Source organism: Gavia stellata, chromosome 11 (genome assembly GCF_030936135.1).
Source record: "Gavia stellata isolate bGavSte3 chromosome 11, bGavSte3.hap2, whole genome shotgun sequence".
Lineage (NCBI taxonomy): Eukaryota > Metazoa > Chordata > Aves > Gaviiformes > Gaviidae > Gavia > Gavia stellata.
This window is the reverse complement of record NC_082604.1, coordinates 19,230,227-19,252,463: the sequence shown is the minus strand read 5'-3', so window position 1 is coordinate 19,252,463 and position 22,237 is coordinate 19,230,227. Positions and strand designations below refer to the sequence as shown.

The 22,237-nt window shown below is 43.0% G+C and overlaps 1 protein-coding gene across 1 annotated transcript in view; it reads right to left on the bottom strand.

The window, feature by feature from the left end:
• Nucleotides 1-22,237, bottom strand: part of DIS3L2 (DIS3 like 3'-5' exoribonuclease 2) — a 176,822-nt gene that overhangs the window by 115,863 nt on the left and 38,722 nt on the right. Inside the window, 6 exon segments of the mRNA XM_059822865.1 lie at nt 4,595-4,842; nt 6,041-6,147; nt 12,514-12,530; nt 12,671-12,726; nt 14,970-15,001; nt 19,058-19,292. Of these exon segments, the coding sequence (XP_059678848.1) occupies nt 4,595-4,842; nt 6,041-6,147; nt 12,514-12,530; nt 12,671-12,726; nt 14,970-15,001; nt 19,058-19,292 (695 nt within the window).

Here is a 22,237-nt window from a genome sequence, read left to right as displayed (position 1 = left end):
CAGTGTTCCAGGGAACATTTCCCAAGTACCTTGAAATAAAAAGTGTACAACTGACTTTAATTGGGGCCATGTTACAGTCACGCAGACATGATGACTTGCATCAAAGCAAAATCTGACAGGACAGCATGTGATCAAAGGTAACACGTATAGGATCACCGATGGCCCTGGAGTAACAGCCAGGCTGTAAAATCACTCATGGGGCTCTGCGGCCACCAAGGGTAGCAAGAATATTTCAAGAGGCTTATAAACAACAACAGGCACAGGGCCCAGCGGCAGTCAGATGTTCACTCCCAGGGAGTCACGGTGTCTGTGACACCCCAGGCTTGCGTGTATCTCTCTTTTTTAAATGTTAAAAGGTAAAAAAAAATATGATCGTTACAGACGTAAGTATTTCTTTTCTGTGACGTTGATGGGGGAGCATTAGAGCACGCTGGAAGGTTCCTTGAATACCCTTGGACTGATGTCAGCGACAGTGGCAGCATGCACCGCCGGGAATGTGCCGTGGCTGGGGCATTGGGCAGCACGCAGCACAGGGTATTCCTCCAAAACAGCCATAGCTGCAAGATCATTGAACTGCTGCAAGCTACAGACTCACTGGAGCTTGACCTCCCATGCATGTGTGCCTGGGACAGAGCCATATTCGTGCTGCCATCTTCCCCTTCATGGTGACACTGATCGCATCTATTTGGCCACCCATTTCTACAAACATTCGAGCCCTCTCCATTCCCCAGACTCAGATGAAACTGGCCTACGTGTTCAAAGGTTACAAGATAAGATCTCTCCAAAAAGACAAAGCATAATTACATAAGGCTTGTTTCCTTTGAAAAGCCAGGCAGGCTCCCAAATGGGAGTGAATAACTTCCATGGGGACTTAACAACCTTACTCAGTCTCTCCTGGAGCAGACTTGCCCACAGTCATCCTACACAGAGAGTTTCTTTCAGCAGCAGAACATCCTACACATCAACAAGCCACCGCTCCTATAGGAAACTTGTACAGGAGCAGGAGAAGGGACAGCAAGGACAGCAAGGCTCCTCCTGCCACCCGAGGCCCGGAGCTCGCAGGCAGAGCTGCACAGGCCCAGTAAAGCCCAAAGGTCCCAGTGGAGATTGTGAGATGTCTGCAGAGCTGAGCATCACGGAGACAGAAAGCTGATTCACAGCAAGCCCCAGCACCCAAGAGCGCAGTCCAGCCCCACTCCAACCATGGAGTTGCCTCCCCTTCAGCTGCCAGGCCACCCGCCATCGGAGCGCAGGAGCAGGCTGGTGCTCCCCATGCAGGTGGGGCCATCCCACGCTTCAGAGCGGTACGGTGGTTAGCTGTGCTGAGGGAATGCAGCTTTACTGAGAGACAGTCCCATCTGTAAGAAGATGTTTTTCCAACAGAGCTACACTGCTCGGGGATCAGACCTTCCCTCAAGCGTTACCCAAGTGAGCTACACAAGGTACCTAGTCATTTCCCCTCACACCAAATACATTTGTGAATTAAAAAACCAGAATAAAATGCCAGAGATTAAAGGAATTCAAGCAACTTGGAAGGCTTTGGAAAGAGCATCAAGAACATCCTGCGACGTTTCATTTTATTGCAAATGCTGTGACAAATCTTGTCACCTTGGGAGACCTATATCTAAGACCCTGAGCTAGAACAGCCACAAGCCCTGTGTGACATGGAGGGAATCAGTGATTCGACATTTTACTACTAGTTTGTCTGGGGGTTTTTTAACAGTCTCATCCATCATCATATGTGGGGGCAAAAAAAAAAAAAAGATTCTGCCTTAACCATCTCCAAAAGTGCAGAGACATCTGGACTAATTCTCCAAACAGCCTTGGACTCCAACACTGAAAAAAGGTCCTCAGAAAATAACTGTATGTGGCAGTACTTATTTATCTGGAAAAGGAGAGTGTTTTGAAGCTATTTTACTTTACCTGCTACCTGAAGCAGGTACAGTTAAATGGCATTTCACTGCCACGGTAAAATCACTTCACGTGCTGGAGGGAGCACAGCAGCAGACACTCAGGGCATCACCAGCCGGACATGGAGACACTAGTTCCTCCCTCTGCTTCCCAGCACAGTCGGGGTCACAGGGTGGCCTTCAGAGGGGACAGTGTCTCACTGGTGACCACCAGGTGGCAATAATGACACAGAAACGCACCCCCCTCCCCAAGAGGACCTCCAGGGACCGTCAGGTTGCCCCTGTGCAGGTGACCACCTTGGGTGGCCAGTACCACAGCCAAACTCTTGGTCAGGGCATCCCACTGCTCCAGCCACACACAGTCACTGTGAAGAATATGCTGTGAACTGCGTTTGGAAACCAACTGAGCACTTAACTTCCCAAGGGAAAAGGAAAGCTGAGGAAGGTGTATGACCAGCCCGAGGGAGTTCAGCTGCAGGATGTACAGTACCTGGAAACACCCAAGGTATCCAGGGGAAATGACTGCCAACTACGGAGGGAGTTTCCCTTGTCATACTTCCAGCAGATCTAGACAGTGCAGAGTGATGACCTACAGGCTCTTTAGTCCAGACGTCTTCAAAACCATGGTGGTGCTGCCAAAGGGGTATCATGAAGCATGTGGGCAGAAGTAAGGGATGCACAAGAAAGTTCAAAAAACCAAGCATGCAATGAGCTGCAGGTCACCTGCTCTTCTCTCCCTCAAGTGGGCCACGACTAGCAACACAGCTTATAAACAAGCTTATAAACCAGCTCAAAAGCAAACAGGAACTTTTGGGACCTTCAAGAGGTTTCCTTGTCTTTCAGTGTTTAAGCAAGCATGTATTTATAGTTAAAAGCAAAATGGTTTATTGAGGTTTTATGCTCCCATCTCCACAAGGCACTTACTGAAGCGCAACCAAGTCCCAGAGGAAACAGCTATGTATGAAGACAATCATGGATGTTTTCTTTCCTGACAACACCCTTTACACCTTGCGAACTACCAGAACAGCCAGATGAGAATATACAGTGTTGTCAGAAGCACAGATTAAAGACACACACATTAGCCAATGAAAAAAGACATTAGCCCATCCTCCTAATTTCCCCCGTTTCTGCTGAAAAGGGGGGTTGTTCATGACAAGAAGCCAAGCAGTACAATCACCCTCCAGTCTTTTCTTTGTTGGAGTCAAAGAAGACGAAGAAAATCTCTGCCAATAAGAAGCTTAGTCATAGTGAAGTTCACAGCACAGCCAGCCCCTAGTTAAGTGGGGCTCAAAGGGAGGCCACTTCAGTTCATGCACTGCAGTTTAGCTAGGAAATACTGAGTGACTTAATAGCTCATGTGGCTCTCAAGGAGTACACGTGAAACTTGCTATTACTGGGCACACAAAACAGCCACAACTGATAACGAACTTAAACTCAGGGAAACAGGGACTTCAGTTTAGTTTACTTTTAGTTCTAGGGCTGATAGATCTGTGCCAACATACTTACTCTTAAAAAAAAAAAAAAAAAGAAAGAAGAGTTTTATGTAAGTTTTAAGCTTTACCAGGAGTTTGAGCTGAGGACTCCAAAACCCATGGTGCTGACACCGTACATCAGTTGTGCTACCTCATCAGAACAGCTTTGCAAGGGGGAGAGAAAAGCTGGGCTTTATGCTCAACTCCCACTATTGCACGTGCTCCAGATTACATCCAAATCTTCATCACCTGTAAAATTTGACCACAGCATTGCCATAGGTCAGAGCTACCTAGTCTGGATCACCAACTAAACCAGGACTACTCAGTTTTTGCCAAAATAACTGAATGGATTTATCAATGTCCACCATTTCTTATTGAGAGCCACTCAATAGGAAACAGCATGGCCACTCCAGGTAGGTGCTTGGCACCCTGCAGCTACTCCCAAGAAAGAGCGAAAATGCTGAAAACTACAGGGTTTTCCTCAAGGAGGGGCAAAATGAACTTGCAATCTGGATCCAGTCCAGCATAGTCCATTTGAGTAGCCCTGGCTTAAAATCTCCTTCACAGTGGGTGCCTGCAATTTGAACTCCGGACAGCAACAGCTTTACAGTGCCTCCTGAAAAGCACAGAGTGCACCATGCTTCTCATCTGCTTCAGGAGTGAGTGAATCTTATCTTGATTTCTAGTATCCTTTCTTGAAGCAAGGCAAATTTAAAAACAAAAAGATCTGTGACACTATTCTACTTCTTACCAACAAAGGCATAAAATCCAAAGATGAGCCTCACAATTCCTGATCTTCTTCCTCTGGCAGAAGTGAAATGCCTACACACTTTGTACTCTTCTTACACAAAGGGAGGAAAGATTGAAAGGCTGCCAGCACCCTACGGTGCTTGTGCTGGTCAGGCTAAGTACCTGTGTGTGTTCCCTCTAGACTGCAAGCTCTTTTGAGCAAAGACCATATGCTCATTAATGCTATGAAGTGCCAGCACACTGAAGCAAGCACCAAAAGAAACTAACATTATGTAGCCATGAGATTAACTAGCGACGAGCTATCCTTAGCCTCATCGCAGTTTATCCACCAAATAGCAGAGGGATACAAGACAAGTATCTTGTTAACAGATTCCTGTGTCTATTGCATGTATCAAACTAAGTGAAACCAAGAACTCTGACTAGAAATCTGAGTCATCTCTACTTCCAACGGCAGCCACATACCCTGTTGCAAAGTTGCTGTCTTCTTTCCAGTCCACTATGCGACAGATGAAGAGCATATTTGAATAGTCCTCAGGCCTGGTCACAAAGTCTGGAGGGCAATCAGCCAAGGACACGTAGGCCCTGGGCACTCTGTGGTCCACAGGTGAGAACATGGCACACCTCCTGAAGAGTTCACTGTTCTTGTCTGCCAGAAGCTTGATAAAGCCTGTAGCTGCTCGGGAATGTTTCTTTTCCAAAATATAGACCACCTGGAAGAGGAAAAGGTTTCTACAGTTAATACCTTCAGAAGAACTTATTTTCTTTAACAGAACAGGGACACACAGAGGCTTAACAAAATATCTGGAAAAATCACAAGCCCTATATCATGTTTTCCCTGTGTGTGTATATGTGTGTGTGCGTTTTTTAACTGAGTACCTATTTACAATGTATTTTCCTTGCCATCTTGCTCATGGCTATAGAAGAGCTAAGTGCCTTCCAAGTGCTAGCTCTCTACAGCAATTTTCTTGATTACAGAACAAAACCAGACAAGAAGCAGATGCTTCCAAATGCAGGGAATTAGCCACAACATACAAGCAACTCCTGTAAAATCTTTCATTTGTATCCTCGGCCTGTGATTTTGACATTCAGCGCAGAACAGGCCAGTCCAAAAACAGTGCCACTGGCGGATCCAACGCTAACCACAGGAAAGGATGTGCTGTGGGGAATTTGGCAGTTCTCTCCTCCTTTCTGTGCCTTCTGAAGTTAGGGGTTATTTTACCTTTATACAAGATGGCTTTGAAAAGAATAATAAATTACAATATCACGAAATAATTGTTCCAGAGAGGTGTTCATCCAGGCTATATTTTTGTAGACTATAATAAATCACTGGATAACAGAAATATTATAGCTGATTTCCTAAGCTTATGCAGAAGAGTCCTTCCAGAAGGTTTCAGGAGCTGCACCTCTGTGCGATTCTGAGCACTGGAATTGCCACGCTGGATGAGACCAGAGGGCAGCCCAGCCCAGAAGAGGGACCAGAATCAGAGGCTGCAAAGGAAAGCACAAGACGTGGAAGAGACCTGACCCAGCCTGACCCAGTAGTCCTTTTCTGGTCTCTTAACGTTCAGAGATTGACTCAAATCTTGAACCAACAGCCTTAACAGCCTTTCCAAAGTTTGTAAGAATTAATTCTGACAACTTTGGATATCCTGACACTCATATTAGTATCCAATCTTTTTTCTGAACCTTGCTAAGTAATTTTGCATAACAAACAAAGGGAATTTAAACTAGGATAATTGGTAAAAATAACAAGACACTTGATTTTTATCAGATCGGACAATTACTCTCTTTGAAAGGGGGGGATGAGATTCAAAGATCAACAGATGGAGACTACGAGGAGGCCAGGGCTGGTCTCCTTCAGCCTTTGGGAGTGCACACGTGCTCGCTTGCCACTCTCCACAGAGTTACCTTGGCTGTCCTTTGAAGAAACATATCTGGGAGGAGCCTGGGATCATTCACCTTAGGTCCATCATCTTGCTTTGTTCTGTGCACACCACCGATCCCAACAGCCTTCACTGCATCAAACAAGACAAACACAACAGTTACCGCAGCACATTTCTATCACGAAGTCACATTGGGCCTTTGCTGTAAACTACAATACAAGGTGCGTGTAGTAGACTTATTTGAAAGGAAAAAGATCTCTTAAATGTTAAAATAGCCAAGCATGAAGCAGTTATTATTTTTCCAGACTACCACAGAGAGCAGATATATGTTCACTTACCATGCAGATCTGCTGAAAACCAACAAAAATCAAAATAAATCCAAATTTTACAAGTACAACTATACCAGCCGTAATAAACAAAATGGTGGAAAACACATTCTGTTTATTAAATACTAAGAACTACATGAATTTCCTGGCATTTCTTAGTTGGAGTCATTAACATTATATAAATAGTCCGTTAAATACATATATTAATTTAATATTTTCTTTAAAAATGTTATGCAAGGTTATAAAATGCATGTTTATCTTTGAAACTGGAACCATATCTACTAAGTTGACCCTCTTCAGCTGTGGACCAGAATTATGAAAAAGTCTTGTGAAAGTAATTGCTACATATGACAAACAGCTCCCTCCCCTTGAAATTTCTTCACCAGATATGGAGAATATTTAAATAATCTAATTTCTAGTTTGCAATTTTCAAATATTCAGGGATCTGAATTTGAAAGTATCTGCTATGGGTGGCTGGCACACCAAATGCATTTAATGTTTACAAACATCCAAAGTGATCTTTGCCATGGAGAAGGCTGGGTCTGCCCCTTCTTGAGTTGCATCCCTGCTGAGAGCCCGTGATTACTGCTCTGATAGCATTTTTCAGATGGAAACATCCATGTGCTCTTCTCTGGAGGGCTCAGGGAGGATGGATGCCTGTTTCCACTTGTATGGCAATTGCATCCATCTCAAGCACATGTGCTAAAATCAAGCCCTGAGCATTCAAAAGAAATTTTGCTTTCTTCAAGAGAGACGGTGGCACTAACTGCAAGTTTCAAGGGACGTAGCTGTCACTGTTTCCCTTAGAAGACATGAGATAAAGCAATGTTTCGCTGAAGACTGCTCCAGCAGGCCAACGGCGCTCACGCACACCAGAAAGCCTCAAGGAGAACAGTGGTGACACGCAGACCCTGGTCCCCAGATAACACCCATCTGTCTCGCAGGGACCTTCGACGGAGGCTGCTGGTGACATGACGGATGAAGAGGGCCAGGCTGCGGGAGGGGAGGCTGCAGCTGCCGGCAGCACCCAGCAGTGCCGGGGCGCCGGGGGCTGGCGCTCGGGGGAGCGGGGGTGGCAGCGGGGCGCAGCAGCTTGCCCTGAGGGGAACGGCTGTGCACCACCATCACGAGGGCACGTTCACAGATGGTCCTGCCGCTGCGGACAGCCTGGGTTGCCTTCGGGCAACGTCACCCCAGCAGTCGTTTGACAATGACGGCTATTGCTCTCATGACAAACTCTGGTTCTCATATGCTGCTAATTATCCCCAGCTTTGCCTTCTGATAAAAAGCTCTTCAGACTTCGCCTCTCCCCAGAGATCATCTTCTCCATAAGAATCTAAGTGACTTTAATTTTATTTTATCTTTAGTCACTTGCTAACAAGGCCAAGAGGAGAACAGAGAGATATTCAAGGGTTGAAATAAAGATCGACTTCCCTTAAAAAAAGCAGCAGTAGTAGCAGCAGCAACCCCCTTTCTCTTTTACTTCTACTGAAATGAACTCAGATGTGCCACAACCAGGGTTACTAAGGGATAAAACCGCCCAGTGTTTCATGGTGACAAACAAGCTGAGGAAAAAAATGGCTTGGATAATTATAAACAGTTTAAAAAGTGGGGATACCCAAGTTACATATCTCATTCGCTTGCCTCCTCTAAGATCTCTGCCAGCAATCATACCAAGCAATCAGTTAGTAAAGAATAAAACCAAGGAGCCGTTTTGTTTTCTTAAAAATGTTCAAGCCATCAGTTAATAGTCATGGTTTTATGGCGTGCCAACCATAAAGACAGCTAAGACAAAGAACAGGAGGATCTGGAAGACAGAAACGTTGGCAGGTGCGGAGGACAAGGGGAGGTTGGTAGCCTTCCAAAGGCCATGCCTTCAGGCACACCTGCCACAAGCCCAGGGCTTTACTGGAGCGAACTCTCCCCCACTGAACGGCACATATTGGTTGGAAGAGAAACCAGATCCACGTGTCTGGAAAAAAGCAAGAGCTGCACTCGCTGCTTTCCCAGTGCAGCAGAATAATAGTACCAACTCAAGGCACAATGGGCAAGAATGAGAAGAGCACCAGGAGCCACAGGAGGAACGTGCCCTCTGAACGTTAGCACTGCCTTCTTTCCACTTCTTCCAACTCCCATTTCTCAAAAAAGTTGCTCGCATTTTTTCAAAGAAGCAGCTTTCCCTGTCAAAAAAGGAGCCAGCAGTGGTGTCCTTGGGAGGTATCACATACACACATGCAAAAGCACAGAAGCACGAGGAAAAAGCTGTCACAGAGAGCACAACAAATGGGGTCACCACAGCTTCCTTTGCCTGGGATGAAGAACACGCAGGCCTGAGGCATCGCCCCCCATCCTGCTGAAAGCTGAGCCCCACATGAACCCAGTACAAGTACCAGAAAGCATCTAAATTCTCACTGTAGCACATGGTAGAACCTGCCTTTCTCCTTCACTGCCAAAATCAACCAGTGGCCTTTGGCTGGCTGAAGAGTACCTTCTTCCTCAGGGGTCTCTCCAATTTCAGTATCCCTCCCAAAAAATCCTAGGATTATTAGAGACTCAGCAGAGAGAGGCTGGGATTTACCATCAACAGAAAGAAAGAAGTAAATCCCAGCCATCTACTTATTCCTACCCATATTTCTTAATCAACTTCAGTATCTGAAAGGTCATAAAGTACATTTAGTGATGGGCAATGCTCCTGAAACAAGGGACAGGGACGAAGACACACAAGGAACTCCACGCTCTTGGGGCCAAGAAATGTGGACTTCTCTATAGCTTGTAGCTGCTCCTTTTGAAGTCAAAATTCTGTAAGTACGAGGGCTGCATCTAATGCTTGGAGGTCTACATTAGCAGAGCACCAGCAATGAGGGCTTCCTGTGACAAACCCCTCTGCTCAGAAAGGACAACTTTCAGGTTCAATGTCGACCTGCCTCAGTTGTGAAATTACTGCACAGCGACCTCAGTCCCAACTGAAGTATCAAGACAGCAATAAGCTGCCACAAGAGTCTGGTACCTGAGTCCCCTAAATACACTTCTGACAGTCCCTCTCCTTCACTGCACATCCTCCTTCCCTCCAGTGAAGCTGAAACTTGGTGGGTGGGCAGAAAGGGGAGGTATCATGGCCCCACCGGAGACTGGTGGTCTAGAAGGTCTGAGCTGGGAGACACAAACATCTCCCACAAAAGGGCAGAGCCCCGGAGGCAATCCTAAAGGAGAGTTAACTTGTGAGAGGAGCAGGATTTTGAGCAGAGGAGGTGGGAAGAAACTCCTTGCATTATGCCAAACTAAAAATGAATTATTCTGACCCCTTTACTGCAGTGGTTATCCAATGACCATTCAATATTTCCACCCTGGGCAAAGACATGTTTTCTGAGAGAGATTTACTATGTTAGCTTGGGCAGTACTTCATAAGCTTATCTTACAGTGAAAACACACTTTAGCAACTAGGATCCAGTGAAACTGCATTATAATCTCAGTGTTTTCCTTTCAGCTATTATCTGACAAACCAAAACTGTAATAGTCCTACTTAAAAAAAAATTAGGCACTAGGTACAAAAAGCAACTCAAATTAGTTATGTTATTACCAACAAAGTAGATCCAGGACACTTGGAATTTGCCTCCCTCTGTACGAGATCAGTTTAGGCAGCTTCAATACACACTTAGATTTGCCTGACAGGCATTCCTAGGTCAAACACTATATTTTTAAAGCCCCCCAAATTTCCTTTTACAATTAAATTACCATGACATTAAAAGGTAGCCAAAGTGGACTAAAAGTCATCAGACTAGAATTCTGATTAGTTGTGACAGATCCAAAATTATTTTCACTAGGTTTGCATTGGTCACTGTGGAAATTTGCAATTCTGTCCAAAAAGAATACAATTAAAGATGCAATATCCACTTGCAAATGAAAATATATCACAGTTTCAGATCTCAAAAACACTCACTGGAAAAAAAAAAAAAAACAACTCTCTCCCTGGATGGAAAGAAACAAATTTAAAAAAAAAAATAGTTCAATGTTTGCTACTTCAGCTAGAAAAAAAAAAAATCTACTTGAGAAGTTATTTGGCTTACTCTACATGGGCATGTCTAAGAATCCCATCAGAAGGCATTATTGATATGAAGCTTTTAAAAAAGAAAATACTGCTTTTCAGCTTAGTGCTCAGATACCAGCACATCTGTAAACCTTTCAGTAGAAAAGTCTACTACTTACTAATGAAGTAATAACACTTAGGTTCTGTGATGTCTGCTTCAATAAGCAGTTTTCAGCATATTATGTTTTAGTACCAAATACATAAGGGAAGTGGTGTAAAACAAACCAATTTTGTAATAAATATTTCAAGGATTGAGTGTCAAACTCAAAAAGGATGTGTTTTTGGAAGTTGTCTATATCAACCCAAAAGACATATGGAAATGAAAACTGCCTTCAACCAAAAAGCGATACATTCAAATGCATACACAGATTTGCCCTGGATTACACTACTTAGCTACAATCTTCACTTTTAGGGACGAGAAGGAAGCATGTTGCTATTTAGAAGACAGTACAAGGGCTCTTCATGTTCTGTCATTGATGTTTATTGGCACAGAACAGGTTCTTCCTCAAGAACACAAAACTGATGGTAGGAACCAGTGGTTCACATCATACTCGGTCCTCCCTTCACCAAGTAAACATAAATGTAATTTTTTGAGGACTAAGGCAAAGGGATCTGGTTTCATAGAAACACCTGTCCTTAGCTGGCTGACTGCAGTTCCTACGAAGTTATTTCAGTACCTACAGAGGTAGGAGATCTGAGCTCCTCCTGGCCTTGGCAGATTTCTCCCCCCTGGACTCCGCAGTACAGAGGTCCAAGTGAGCTCTCTCTGAAGCATCACCCAGCAGGCTGAAGAGCCTCTCCTCCCTACCCAAAAGGTAGGGAGGAAGGAAAGTGCCATTTCACTTGCACCAGGTACTATCCAAAACTGGAATTTATTTTAAACAGGCTATAAGAAGGCTCGCTTGGGAAAATACCGTGCAAGAAGCAGTATTTTGCGAGTTATCTCCACACACAAAGGTTTCCACCCATGATGGAGGGAAGACAGATAGTTCACTGTGATGAGACTGTTAAGCCAACAGCTTTGGAATTTAACGCCTGCAGCCGGTCCAAAATCAGCCTAACAGCTCCCGCATGCAATGCAAGAGGGCTCTGCAGGTAAGCAGCAAAGCAGCTCCAAACCATGCAACACTCCCGAGTTGTCTCATCACAGAGCTGTGTGTCTACTGAACAGGACTAACTTCCTTAGAGATGTTTATTTTGAACACTCATTTAAGCAGACTCACCCTGCCACAGCTGCTCATGTCTAGACACCTGAACTCACACACCTGCATGCCCAAGGGCACACTGAAGACGAGGACCAGGAGACTCAGATGATTAGCAAGAAGATTTTTGAAGATGCACAGGTGGGAGGAGACCCTCAGAGACGGAGAGGAAAGGCATAATAACGGATGCGTACAGCAGAGAGACAAGCATCTGCAATAACACAGAGCAAAGGCAATATGAAGAGGTGAGTATAGCTGGCTTTCTCACACATGCAACGCAGCCAAGCATATAATTATTTACTTATATTTAGCCACCTCCACAGGAAAGGATGGAGGAGATGGCAGAATGATGAGACAGGAGTGTCACTTTTCCTTAGAATCCTCCAAGCCTGATCCACAACAAAGATTCAGCATCATTTTGGGATGCTGCCATCTAGCCCAACAGATCAAATCGTAGCTGTCTCAGTGACCACATAACATTACTACAACCACAGCATGGGTACTCAGGCCTCCCAGCCCTCTCACATCCTTGAGAAGCTGCCAGACAACGGAAGCTTTATTGCAACAGAATTAAACCTCCAAAAAATCAGGTAGTATTGCAGTCTACATAAATACAGTTTTATTACATTAATGGCAAGTAAAATTAAAATGTTATAAAAACATTTCCATTGAGTATTTTGCCTGTCTACTTAATGTTCTCCCTTCCTGCATGTGCATTTGTTCCTAAAGTGTGTATGTCCAATTTTACTATTGCATGGAAAATACGGTAGCTGAATGAATCCTAATCTGATTCATCCTGGAAACCTTGCTGCTAACAATGACCATACTCTAATATGTTTATCTCCACACCCACCATTCAGTCTCAGTATCGTGCCCTCTCACTTACTTGACCTGAGCTTGTAACTCAAAGGAGAAACACAGGTGAATTCAGGAACATATGGTAACATGCTGAACTTAATTAATTCCTATTACCTAACTGCATAAGTAATTTGTATTTTTTTTTTCCTTACTTAAGAAGTCATTTCAGGGTCAAGATAACTTACTAGAGAAGAACAGCATAAGAAGCTTTCCCAACATTAACTTCCATTGCAGGCTTCAGCTGTGCAACAAAAGAATAACAAGAGCTTATTCAGCCCATAGCATTTAATCAATGCAACTGTGAAGCCCAATTTGTTCAATACCAGTAGAACACTCTTCTTAAGTTGCTACACTGTTTATTCTTCAAGAAATCTATGCTCTCATTTAAGAAAAGTTATAGCAACGACCAAAAGACCTAGATCCAGAGACCCGCAAACATGAACTTAGTATAAACTAATACAGAGCTGTCTCGAGCAGCTGAAACAGCTCCAGCTTCTCTGTTGGTTTTCCAGGCTTCAGCACAGTGAAACCGATCTCATTTTTGACAGTTCCACCTCAAGGATTTCTATTAAAAGCCATGTAACTGAGAAGATTTCCTGGTGAGCTTTCACTCTGCTGTGGCCTAGAAATGTTAAGAGCTATGCAGTGGAGGTGATCCATCTCCAGAAAGCTGCAGGCTAGGAAAGAAGCGTGAAGATTCCTTAAAAGCACTCAGAATGAACGGGAGCCTGTGAAGGAGGGAGAAGAACACTTATTCCTTCCAGCAGCCAGTGATGGTGGTAGGCTCCAATTTGTCAGAGGTTTCATAGCAGCTAAACTGAAAGAAGGGGACACCTGAATAGAGCAGAGCAGAGGAACAGCACGTGGTCCGGATTCTCATCACCATCATCCTTTCCCTACCAGCCTCGGCTAAGGAGAGGAATAGTAGTATCTCCCTAAATTCTGCCTACGCCAATATGAGACACTACTAACTGCAGAAGGGCTCCAGGTGCCAGAGGAAGACACGAAAGGCAGGTAGGCACCTAGTCAAGCTTAAAAGAAGAGAGAGAGGACAGAGAGAGAGGACACAAAAGCTCAAGATGGGGCATGGAAGCGCATGAGAAGGCGCAGAAGTGCAAAACAGATATTAAACTCTAGATTATAAATACATTTTTCTCCTTTGCTAGAAGGATCCAAAAACCTTTCTAAGCACTGACTCCAGAGAGCCTTTTCTCCTTGAGAAAAGAATGGCTTGGCGCATTATCACACAACCATACTGTGATGGCACCAAATGCCACCACTTCTGTTGAGCCAAGTAATCCTGAAATACTCAGTAACAGCCTCCAGTCGGTAGTAGTGTGGACACCAAGCAATTTTAGGTTATAATTTCTGAGCTTACCAGGGCTATTAGAGACTGATGGTCACATTTGACTTGAAAAGAGACTGACCAGTGTCCACCTGGCCAATGCTGAACAGACAGGCAGACACGAGCAAGTTCTGCAGCAGCTGCAACCCAAATCCTGTTGACTCTACTTATAAACCATCAGCTAATCAGCTATTCAATTCAATTTTCCATCACACAATTGGCTGAGTTAGCTGTCAGTTTACTCTGCCTGTAAGTGAGCTGTTTCTACTCAAACTTCATCACGTCAAGGCAGTGAGCAAGCCTTGGACATTCACATATTCAAACTCTGATTTGCAGAAGTGTAGGTGTAAGTGGAAATCCTGAACACACACAGCAATCTGATTGCTGCCAGGGCAGCCAGTCCACCAACTTGATGACTTCTGTGAGCCACCCTGTGGGAAGCAGGATATTCTTCTGCCTATCTGGTAAAGTAAGATCTCTTGTGACAAGAGTTGAAAAAAGCTGAGCAAACTAGTTTGACAAGGGTAGCTTTTAGCATGGTGACACAGTTTTACAAACTTTTATTTGAATATCTTTTCTCTAAGAAAGGCTGAGGCACTTTTATGAGCACAGCTGCCATTCTCAAGCATACAAGTAGCTGCTACTGTTCGATCGCTGATGTTTATCAGAGTAATCCGATTCCAATATTTAACAAGAGACAGCTCACGTTTGTACGAAACTCATGTGACACACAAGTCTGTGTAGGGATACAGCATCGTAAAGTATTCTGTACAGAACATTTTGCACTTTTCCTGGGTTGGGAGGATACAGAGAAGTTTCTATTTTTTATTACATATTGAAACGGAGCATAAGGAAAATCCTTCTACCGCAGTGACAAGTCACAGAAATAATGTATTCCAGCTCAGTACTAAGTGATAAGATAAAAGTTACATTACCTCTGTTGCAGTAGTCAACGTGAATGAGGATTAAGGAAAAGAATTACAGACCTGGCAAAGGTTGTGTCGACTGGCAGACGACTCCTTTGGATAGCAGTGACACAGAGTAAGTTGAGGTCTCAGGGTAAAACACAGAGGACTTGCATGTCAATACCAAGAACTACAGAGAACTAATCTTTTCTGTGTACGCATTATTGTTCAGACTAGCACCAGGATGCTATTGCCTTCCTCCTTGCCTGCATTTCAACAGGGCACAGAAACCCCAGAGAGGGTTTGAAGGACACTAGTAAGGGAGCTGAGAAACTTTCTTCAGGGTGCTTATGCTTATTGTCTTTGTGAAGAAAAAAAACAGAGAGAAAGTTTGTTCAGTGTGTAGAAATATTTACACCTTGGAAATACAGCTGAAAATGCAAGAGGAAAGAGATTTCCAACTTTGCTGAAAAAGATCTACCTCCAATGACCAAAACTTAACACTAAAAAAAAAAATCTAACTTTGGAACAGGATAATATTGCTCTTTGTGTAGAACAGCATGCTGGAGTGGAAAATGGCTCATCGTTTCCTAGATCAGAGACTTTTCTGAAGATAATCTTTAACCCAGCTTCTTTGCAAGAAGAGTTCAGAAAAGCAGAGCAAACTCATTTGACCAGGACAGCTTCTGGCATAGTGACAACAGTTATGAACTTTTATTTAAATATCCTTGAGCAAAGCAAGACTGACGCACTTTTATGAACACAAGAACTTTCAGGAAGTACATGGGCTGAGAATTAGGCTGAATGTGATGGTCTCTTAACTTCTGTGGACTTCCCTCTTACTTATCACATCCCTTCGGCGGTTTTAGGAAGAGAAGGGCATGAAGCACAGCTCTCATAACTGCAGCACTTAGTGAAGACAAATTCAACATCTGAGCCTCAGCCTGCAGCCCCATGCATAACAATTTCTACCAGTTTGCTTTAAGCCCCACAGAGGCATAGGAAGCCCAACGTACAATGACTTTAGGGAAATTCAGTCCACCCAAGTCTGGGCCATAATGAGCGTACACAATGTTTCATGCTTCAGAGCTTCTCACAGCAAGGGCCAACCCCAAATTCTCTGCCCGAGCGTGTAACTAGATATGGAGGGGGTGACTGGTGCTCTGAAGAGGAACAGAGCCACAATGAGGGATGGGACACAGGCCAGGGTAGAAAAGATATCAAAACAGCCTGTACTCCCAGCATGACCCACAGTGCTCTTACTCGAATGACAGATCTACTTTTATTCTTCATGGTTCATTCTGACCATCAGCAGCAGAACAAATGAGCAAGCAACAGAGATATTGCATAATTCTACTCCTCTGTCAGAATGGACAAAAGCTATCTTGCAACTGAGAGGCAGCAATCTGCAGAGCTTTTGTATATGCACAAAGATTTGAGCACTGTCTGGTAATGTCTAGAGCAACATGGCTCTGTTTTTTTGCCCCTGAATGAGTAAAATTTACTTTTGATTTTATTAGAGTAGCTATAGATATTTTTCACCCCCAGAAATATGGTGGGTTTTTTGTTTAGTTTGGATTTTGTTTAGGTCTTTTTTATATATATGTATATTATATATAAAAAGATCCATATACACACACATATATATGCCTATGCATACATAAATTGCACACATGAACGTGATAGACTGTTTCTTAATTTTATTTTATTAAACATGATACACTTGATGGCATCTTTCTCCAACTTGAAACCTGCAGACTGCCCTATGTTAGGGAAAAAAAGAAGACCGCTACAACTATTCATTTAAGAGTTGCACTGGCCACGAATTATTTCTCCTCGTCCCTCCTGTGCACAAGGCCATGTAATGAGTCTGTGTAACAAACCCTACAAAGCAATGCTCTCATGGAAAGTAAATAAAGCACCAGTTTTGGTGTCAGCAAGAAATTCCCCCATGGGATCTCAACTCCCATCCACCTCTCCGTGTTTTGCTGCAGTAGTTGTTTCCAGCAGAAGGGATATAAAATAAAAGAAAAGACTCATATGCAGTTAGCTTGAAAGGAAAGTTCAACGGGCAGCATCAGCCCAGCAGCCCTTCCAGGGGAAGCCCATGTTACACGGGGAAGGGCACTTCCACTCACTACGGTCCAACCCTGCAAAGCACTCTGCCTCCGATGCTGGTCCCACGTTCTAGTGGATGGCCTTAACTAAGTTCTGCCTTGAAAAAGTGTATGTTTGGTCGTTTTAAAAAAGCATTTTGAGCCACACCTGTGAAGGCTGAATTTGGCAGCATCTTTTCTTTTTTCATGACAGTTATCACTGATGCTAGAATAACTATAGCTGTTTTCCAGGCAAGACTTAAAATCTGGATAAGTGATGATATGAGAAATTGCATGAAAGACAGGAAACAAGCCAAATCAATCATCAACTGCTCAAAAACACCTTCAGAAAAAGCAGCATTGTAAACTTCATATGTATAAAAAAAGGAGGGCATTAAAAAGCAGAGCAAGAAGAAACTAGAGAAAAATCCGCATGGATTATATGGCCAAAGAAGCTGAAGCAACTATTAAAAGAGGTGATAGCAACATGCAAACTCAGCAGAAATCTAACTGGCACATACACACCAGCCACAAGGCTTGTTAAGGATGAACACGGAAAGGCCCTGAAAACAAAAGAAAACAGCTGGCTTAGGCAACTGCAATGGAAAAGTAGGTTGGATTTCAACTGTGTAGACAATAAGCTGATCTAACATTTGTCCTACAAGTATTCTCCAAAGACAGAATTAAATAGCAAAAACCACTCAGATGGCACAGATTTTAAGAGATGACTTCATAATCTCCAACACAGGTCACTCCAGAGCATCTCCAGGAACTATGATGCATCAAGAAAAATAACTCTCATCAAGCCTTTACACTAAAGCACAGTTATACAGGTAAAGTAAAATATTGGCTCAAGTCTGTATTTTAGATGCTGGTGTCAAACTAGAATGTATTTCTCTGAATTTTCATTTGGTATTGCTATCAGAAGCAAAATCAGAGATGCAACAGACACGTGACTCAATAACACATTAGGAGATTTAGAATTGCTAAGTCAAAGTGGCAGCTTGACAGCATGCAGCTGTAACACAGTGTCCAAGACTACAAAAAAGATGGCGTTAATAACTAGTTGCGTAAAATATCGGCAGACAAGACAAGTAACTCCCAACTGAAGCCCTATGCTGGAAATGGAACAAGACAGAAGTTGGTTCACATACCTTGGCAGTAACTCAAAGACACTGGAGGTACCCAGAAGGAAATAGCGTCACGAACTGGTGAGGTGGCAGCTCCATTCATGAGCTGAAACCAATGTTTTGTCATAAAAACTACAACACTTCCACTCAAATGTTATTTCCAGTTTTATTAACAGATGGCTGTGAAAAATGGAAGTCTACCAACAGTATATGCAGATGTTTGTGCACCTTCCAAAGCAATCTCTCAGGAAAACACGAGGTATTAAATAGAACAGCTTTACAACCACCACCAAGATTTGTCAGAGACCAACAACTACTTATGTCCTAAGTTACTGCTATCTTTTCTGGACAACTGGGGCATGCATCAGGAACGTACCAGAATATCTGTCCTGGCAAATTTTTCACCAGCAGCTGAAGGCACATGTTAAATGTGCCAATTGTCAGAATCCTTTCAACACAGAGCTCTTCAGGAAGGGATTTAGTACTAGAAAGGACATGCAAAGAGCAGCATAAGCATAGTTTGGGACAGGGGAGCCTATTTTATTTTGCCCTTAGCAACACTTGATGGTTTGGATGGAATTCAGATTCAGAATAAAATAGCTTTGCCTTCAAAGCAGATCGCATAATTGGCTTTAGGTTTTAGTGCAATTTTCTTTTTAAATGGACCAAATCTTTAAGTTGCTCATAACTCAACTGTTTGAAAACAGCAACAAACGTAACTGCCCCCAAGGAAATATATTCCTATCCCCAAACTGAGACACAGAGATTGGCCAGCCAAACTGCAATGAAGGAAACTGCTACAGCAGCATCTTGAATTAAACAGCAACCAGCAGTCCCCAGACAGCCCAGAGAATTGCAAATCTAAAGGTGTGACTTCTGTATCACAGCTTTACTTAGCATCAATCAAAACTACATAAAACTCAGTCCTTAATATCCATTCAAAACTATGAAGGCAGTTTAGCAGAAAGGGATAGAAGTGATAAGGCATTAAGCTTTTATGCCTGTATTTTATATCTTGCAGCAAAGCAAGGCAACAAAGTAATACTTCACCAGTTTGATCAAATAAAGGTTTAAATCAGCAATCTGATCTACTCACCCTTCTCACTGGTATCCAGGGAAAGTCTCTTAATGTCATCAGCCCACGTATCTTGCAAGTGGTCTTGTCCATGCTCTGCAGCATTATCATCAAACTGAGCTTCTATAATGACATCCGGACTTTTAGCATCGCCTTTTGCTGTCTCTCGAGGAACGCAAGTCCCCAACATATCCTCGGGGACATCTGATTCATGTGTGGCTTCTGTTTCTTTGTCACTACCATCTGGCTTTATTACCTGGAGGAACAGGGGATTAAAAATAAAAGAGGCAAGCTAAATGACTGGACTGAAGAAAAAAACATTATCTTTCCTTTTTCATCTGCATCCCCAGGGAGCTGACAATGAATTGTGGGTGGCTGGTGGCACACTGCAGTTGCCGTGTAATTAGCCAGATATTGCACAAGCAAAGGAGGTACCTCACTAGGATAAAGATGGGAACAGCATGGCTTTTGCAATACCTCAACTGTGACAATAATGTATCCAAAGCATATCTAGAGCATAACCATACAGTTCCTGCCAAGCATCTAAGCGGCTCTCCAGAAGTTGGGAGTAAGCACAGAGAGGGAGGAGGTTACACTACAATTTAATGAGTTGCTTAGACCATTGTTCACCAAGATACACTAATCATCCTGGGAAGCCTCAGAACTCAAGCAGTTCCAGTGAATGCTGGGATCATGTCAAAGCACATCTCCAGGAGAGCTCCCCAACGCACAATTAGGAACAGGCTGAAAAAATACAGACCAGAGAACACGGTGCCCTGCAACCTGCGGAGGAACTGGACTGTGGCAGCTTGGTAAGGCAACAAGCTTCACATTTATTTTAGGCTCCAGTCTTTTTGTTGAAGGCACTCAATTATTGCTGTTACTTATACAAATCTCCTAATTAAATTACCAAGAAGAATGAACTCAATTAGAGTACAAATTACTTAACCATTAACTAACTGATAATTCAGATAAGTAACTCTGACCATTGCTACAGATTTGTCCCCACTTTAGTACAGCAATGGCACATGGGGAAGAGAAACCCTATGTGTAACCATGTCAAACAAAATCACGAAGAACACTTACCCCAGTAAAGCAGGCACTAGACCTGCATTGCATGTGACAGAGGCAGGAACTACTCCATCTCAGGTTATAAAGATCAAAATGGTTCATACCTTGGATAGATATGCCTTTATCAGCATCCTTCATGCAACCAACAGTGAATTGCAAGTACCTACCTGGCCCTGGAACCTAGATCCAGGTTTTAGTTTCAAAAGTGTTTTTCACTCAAGCTGTGGTACTTCAGTGTGAGATTCAAATCAGCGTGGAATAAGAAATAACCTACTAAACATTAAAATCACCAAGAAACTGGATGACCCCATTCCAATGCCCTCCCAGCGACTGAGCTCCTCTACAGCTTGTGCTGGTGTTTGCCAGGCAGGTAACTCCCTGGAGATGCTCCTCCAAGGTCCCCAGTCCTCAGTATCGCTAACCCAGTACATGATAGCAGCAACTCACACCACCAGCAAGGCAAGTGAAGGGCCCTTTAAAAAATGCAATACAAAAACCCCTTCTGGTAACATAACTTTATATGACAGATGTAGTCACTAGAAATAAGCATAAATAGCCTCAACAGGTCCTAGCTGAAGACAACCATTCCAAGTAAGAAAAATACAATCCAAAAAGCTGCACAAATTATTGTTTAGCAACTGAAAAACAACTAGATCAAATCAGAGCTGCACAGGGAAGACTTTCACAATTTTACATATACAGAACTACAGCCATGCTTTCAAGCAGTACCCATTTCTTTGTAATCTTTGCACAATACATAACAGAAATAAAATCAATTTTAAAACAGGGTTGAATTCAAGTCTCTAAAAAAAAAAAAGTCAGTTGACATTACTTTGAACTCTTGTTACCTTTTGTGACTCTGCTTTCCATCTTTATTTTCACTTTTTAATATGTATATAATTTGTTACCATAGCAGATTTTGACTCAAACATTAAATTATGACAGAAAGGGAGAAAGTTTGGCAGAAGGTGGGAAAATGGCTGATTATTAAACCTGGCTACATTTGGTACATAAAATACTGACACACAATGGTCTGGGCAAGAACAGTCTATTAGATTAGGGAGCTGACAAGGCTCCACACGCTAGTGACTCTGCCAGTGTGTCTATCCAAAAAGAAAACCAGTGTCAACAGTAATGTTTGGACCCTACCATGGGCAGATGTGGATGTATTCAGCTCTTAAATTTCAATTGCACCAGATGTGTGCAAGTGTGCAACTGCAGCAGGAGTTCATTTTCTTCAACCCCTTCAGGCTTAGCCTGAATTTCTCTCTCTCCAGGTCGTTCTTTGGAGAGTAAGAGATGTGTTTCAGGTGCTAAATTACAAAGCTTTCTATATGTAATGCAGCGAACAACGTCAAATATATCTGAATGATAGGAAGTGCTTCTCTAAAGATGCAGCACTGAAAAGCTTATGCTTGAAGAGTTTATGTTGCATTAAAGAAGGCAGCAGATATGGATTTCTTTTTAAATGCTATACACTAAAATTCCCCCAAACTAGAGAATACACACTGCTGTCGCTAGCTAGCATCATACTCCAGCTGTGACTACCTAAGCCCCCAGTCACACATTTCTTATTGATTTGCAAATGGATTTTTAAGTAAAGTTTTCCAGAGTCCACAAAATCACGACCTCCATACAGCGTAGAGCAGCAAAATGTCCAGATGCTGGCAAGCATGGGTGATAGGATTTGTCTTCTTTTTAAGGCCAAGATAGATCATTTAGGCTGACCTCATACATAACAGAGCAGGGAATTTCACCCAAGATTTCTTACATCACACCAAAAATTTAGGGAAGCTGTACATAACAAGACCAGAAATCTGCATAAGACTTTACAAAATCAGGAACTCAATGGACACAATTACTCCATTTAAGATGATCAGAGTTGCTGGCCAACATAAGCTCATCACACAGATTCCAAAAAGCAGGATCCTTCTGTATATGAGCAGCAGCAAATCTGACCATGACAGAATAAGCATTTCTTACGTGCAACATCTCGGAAACCATAAACTGATGATATTGCACTCTCCTGTTTCTTATTATGCTATTGAAGCTCATACATGACATAATACATACAGTTAGAACATATTGGTACTTATCAGAGATGCAGAATAAATCAAATACACAATTGGC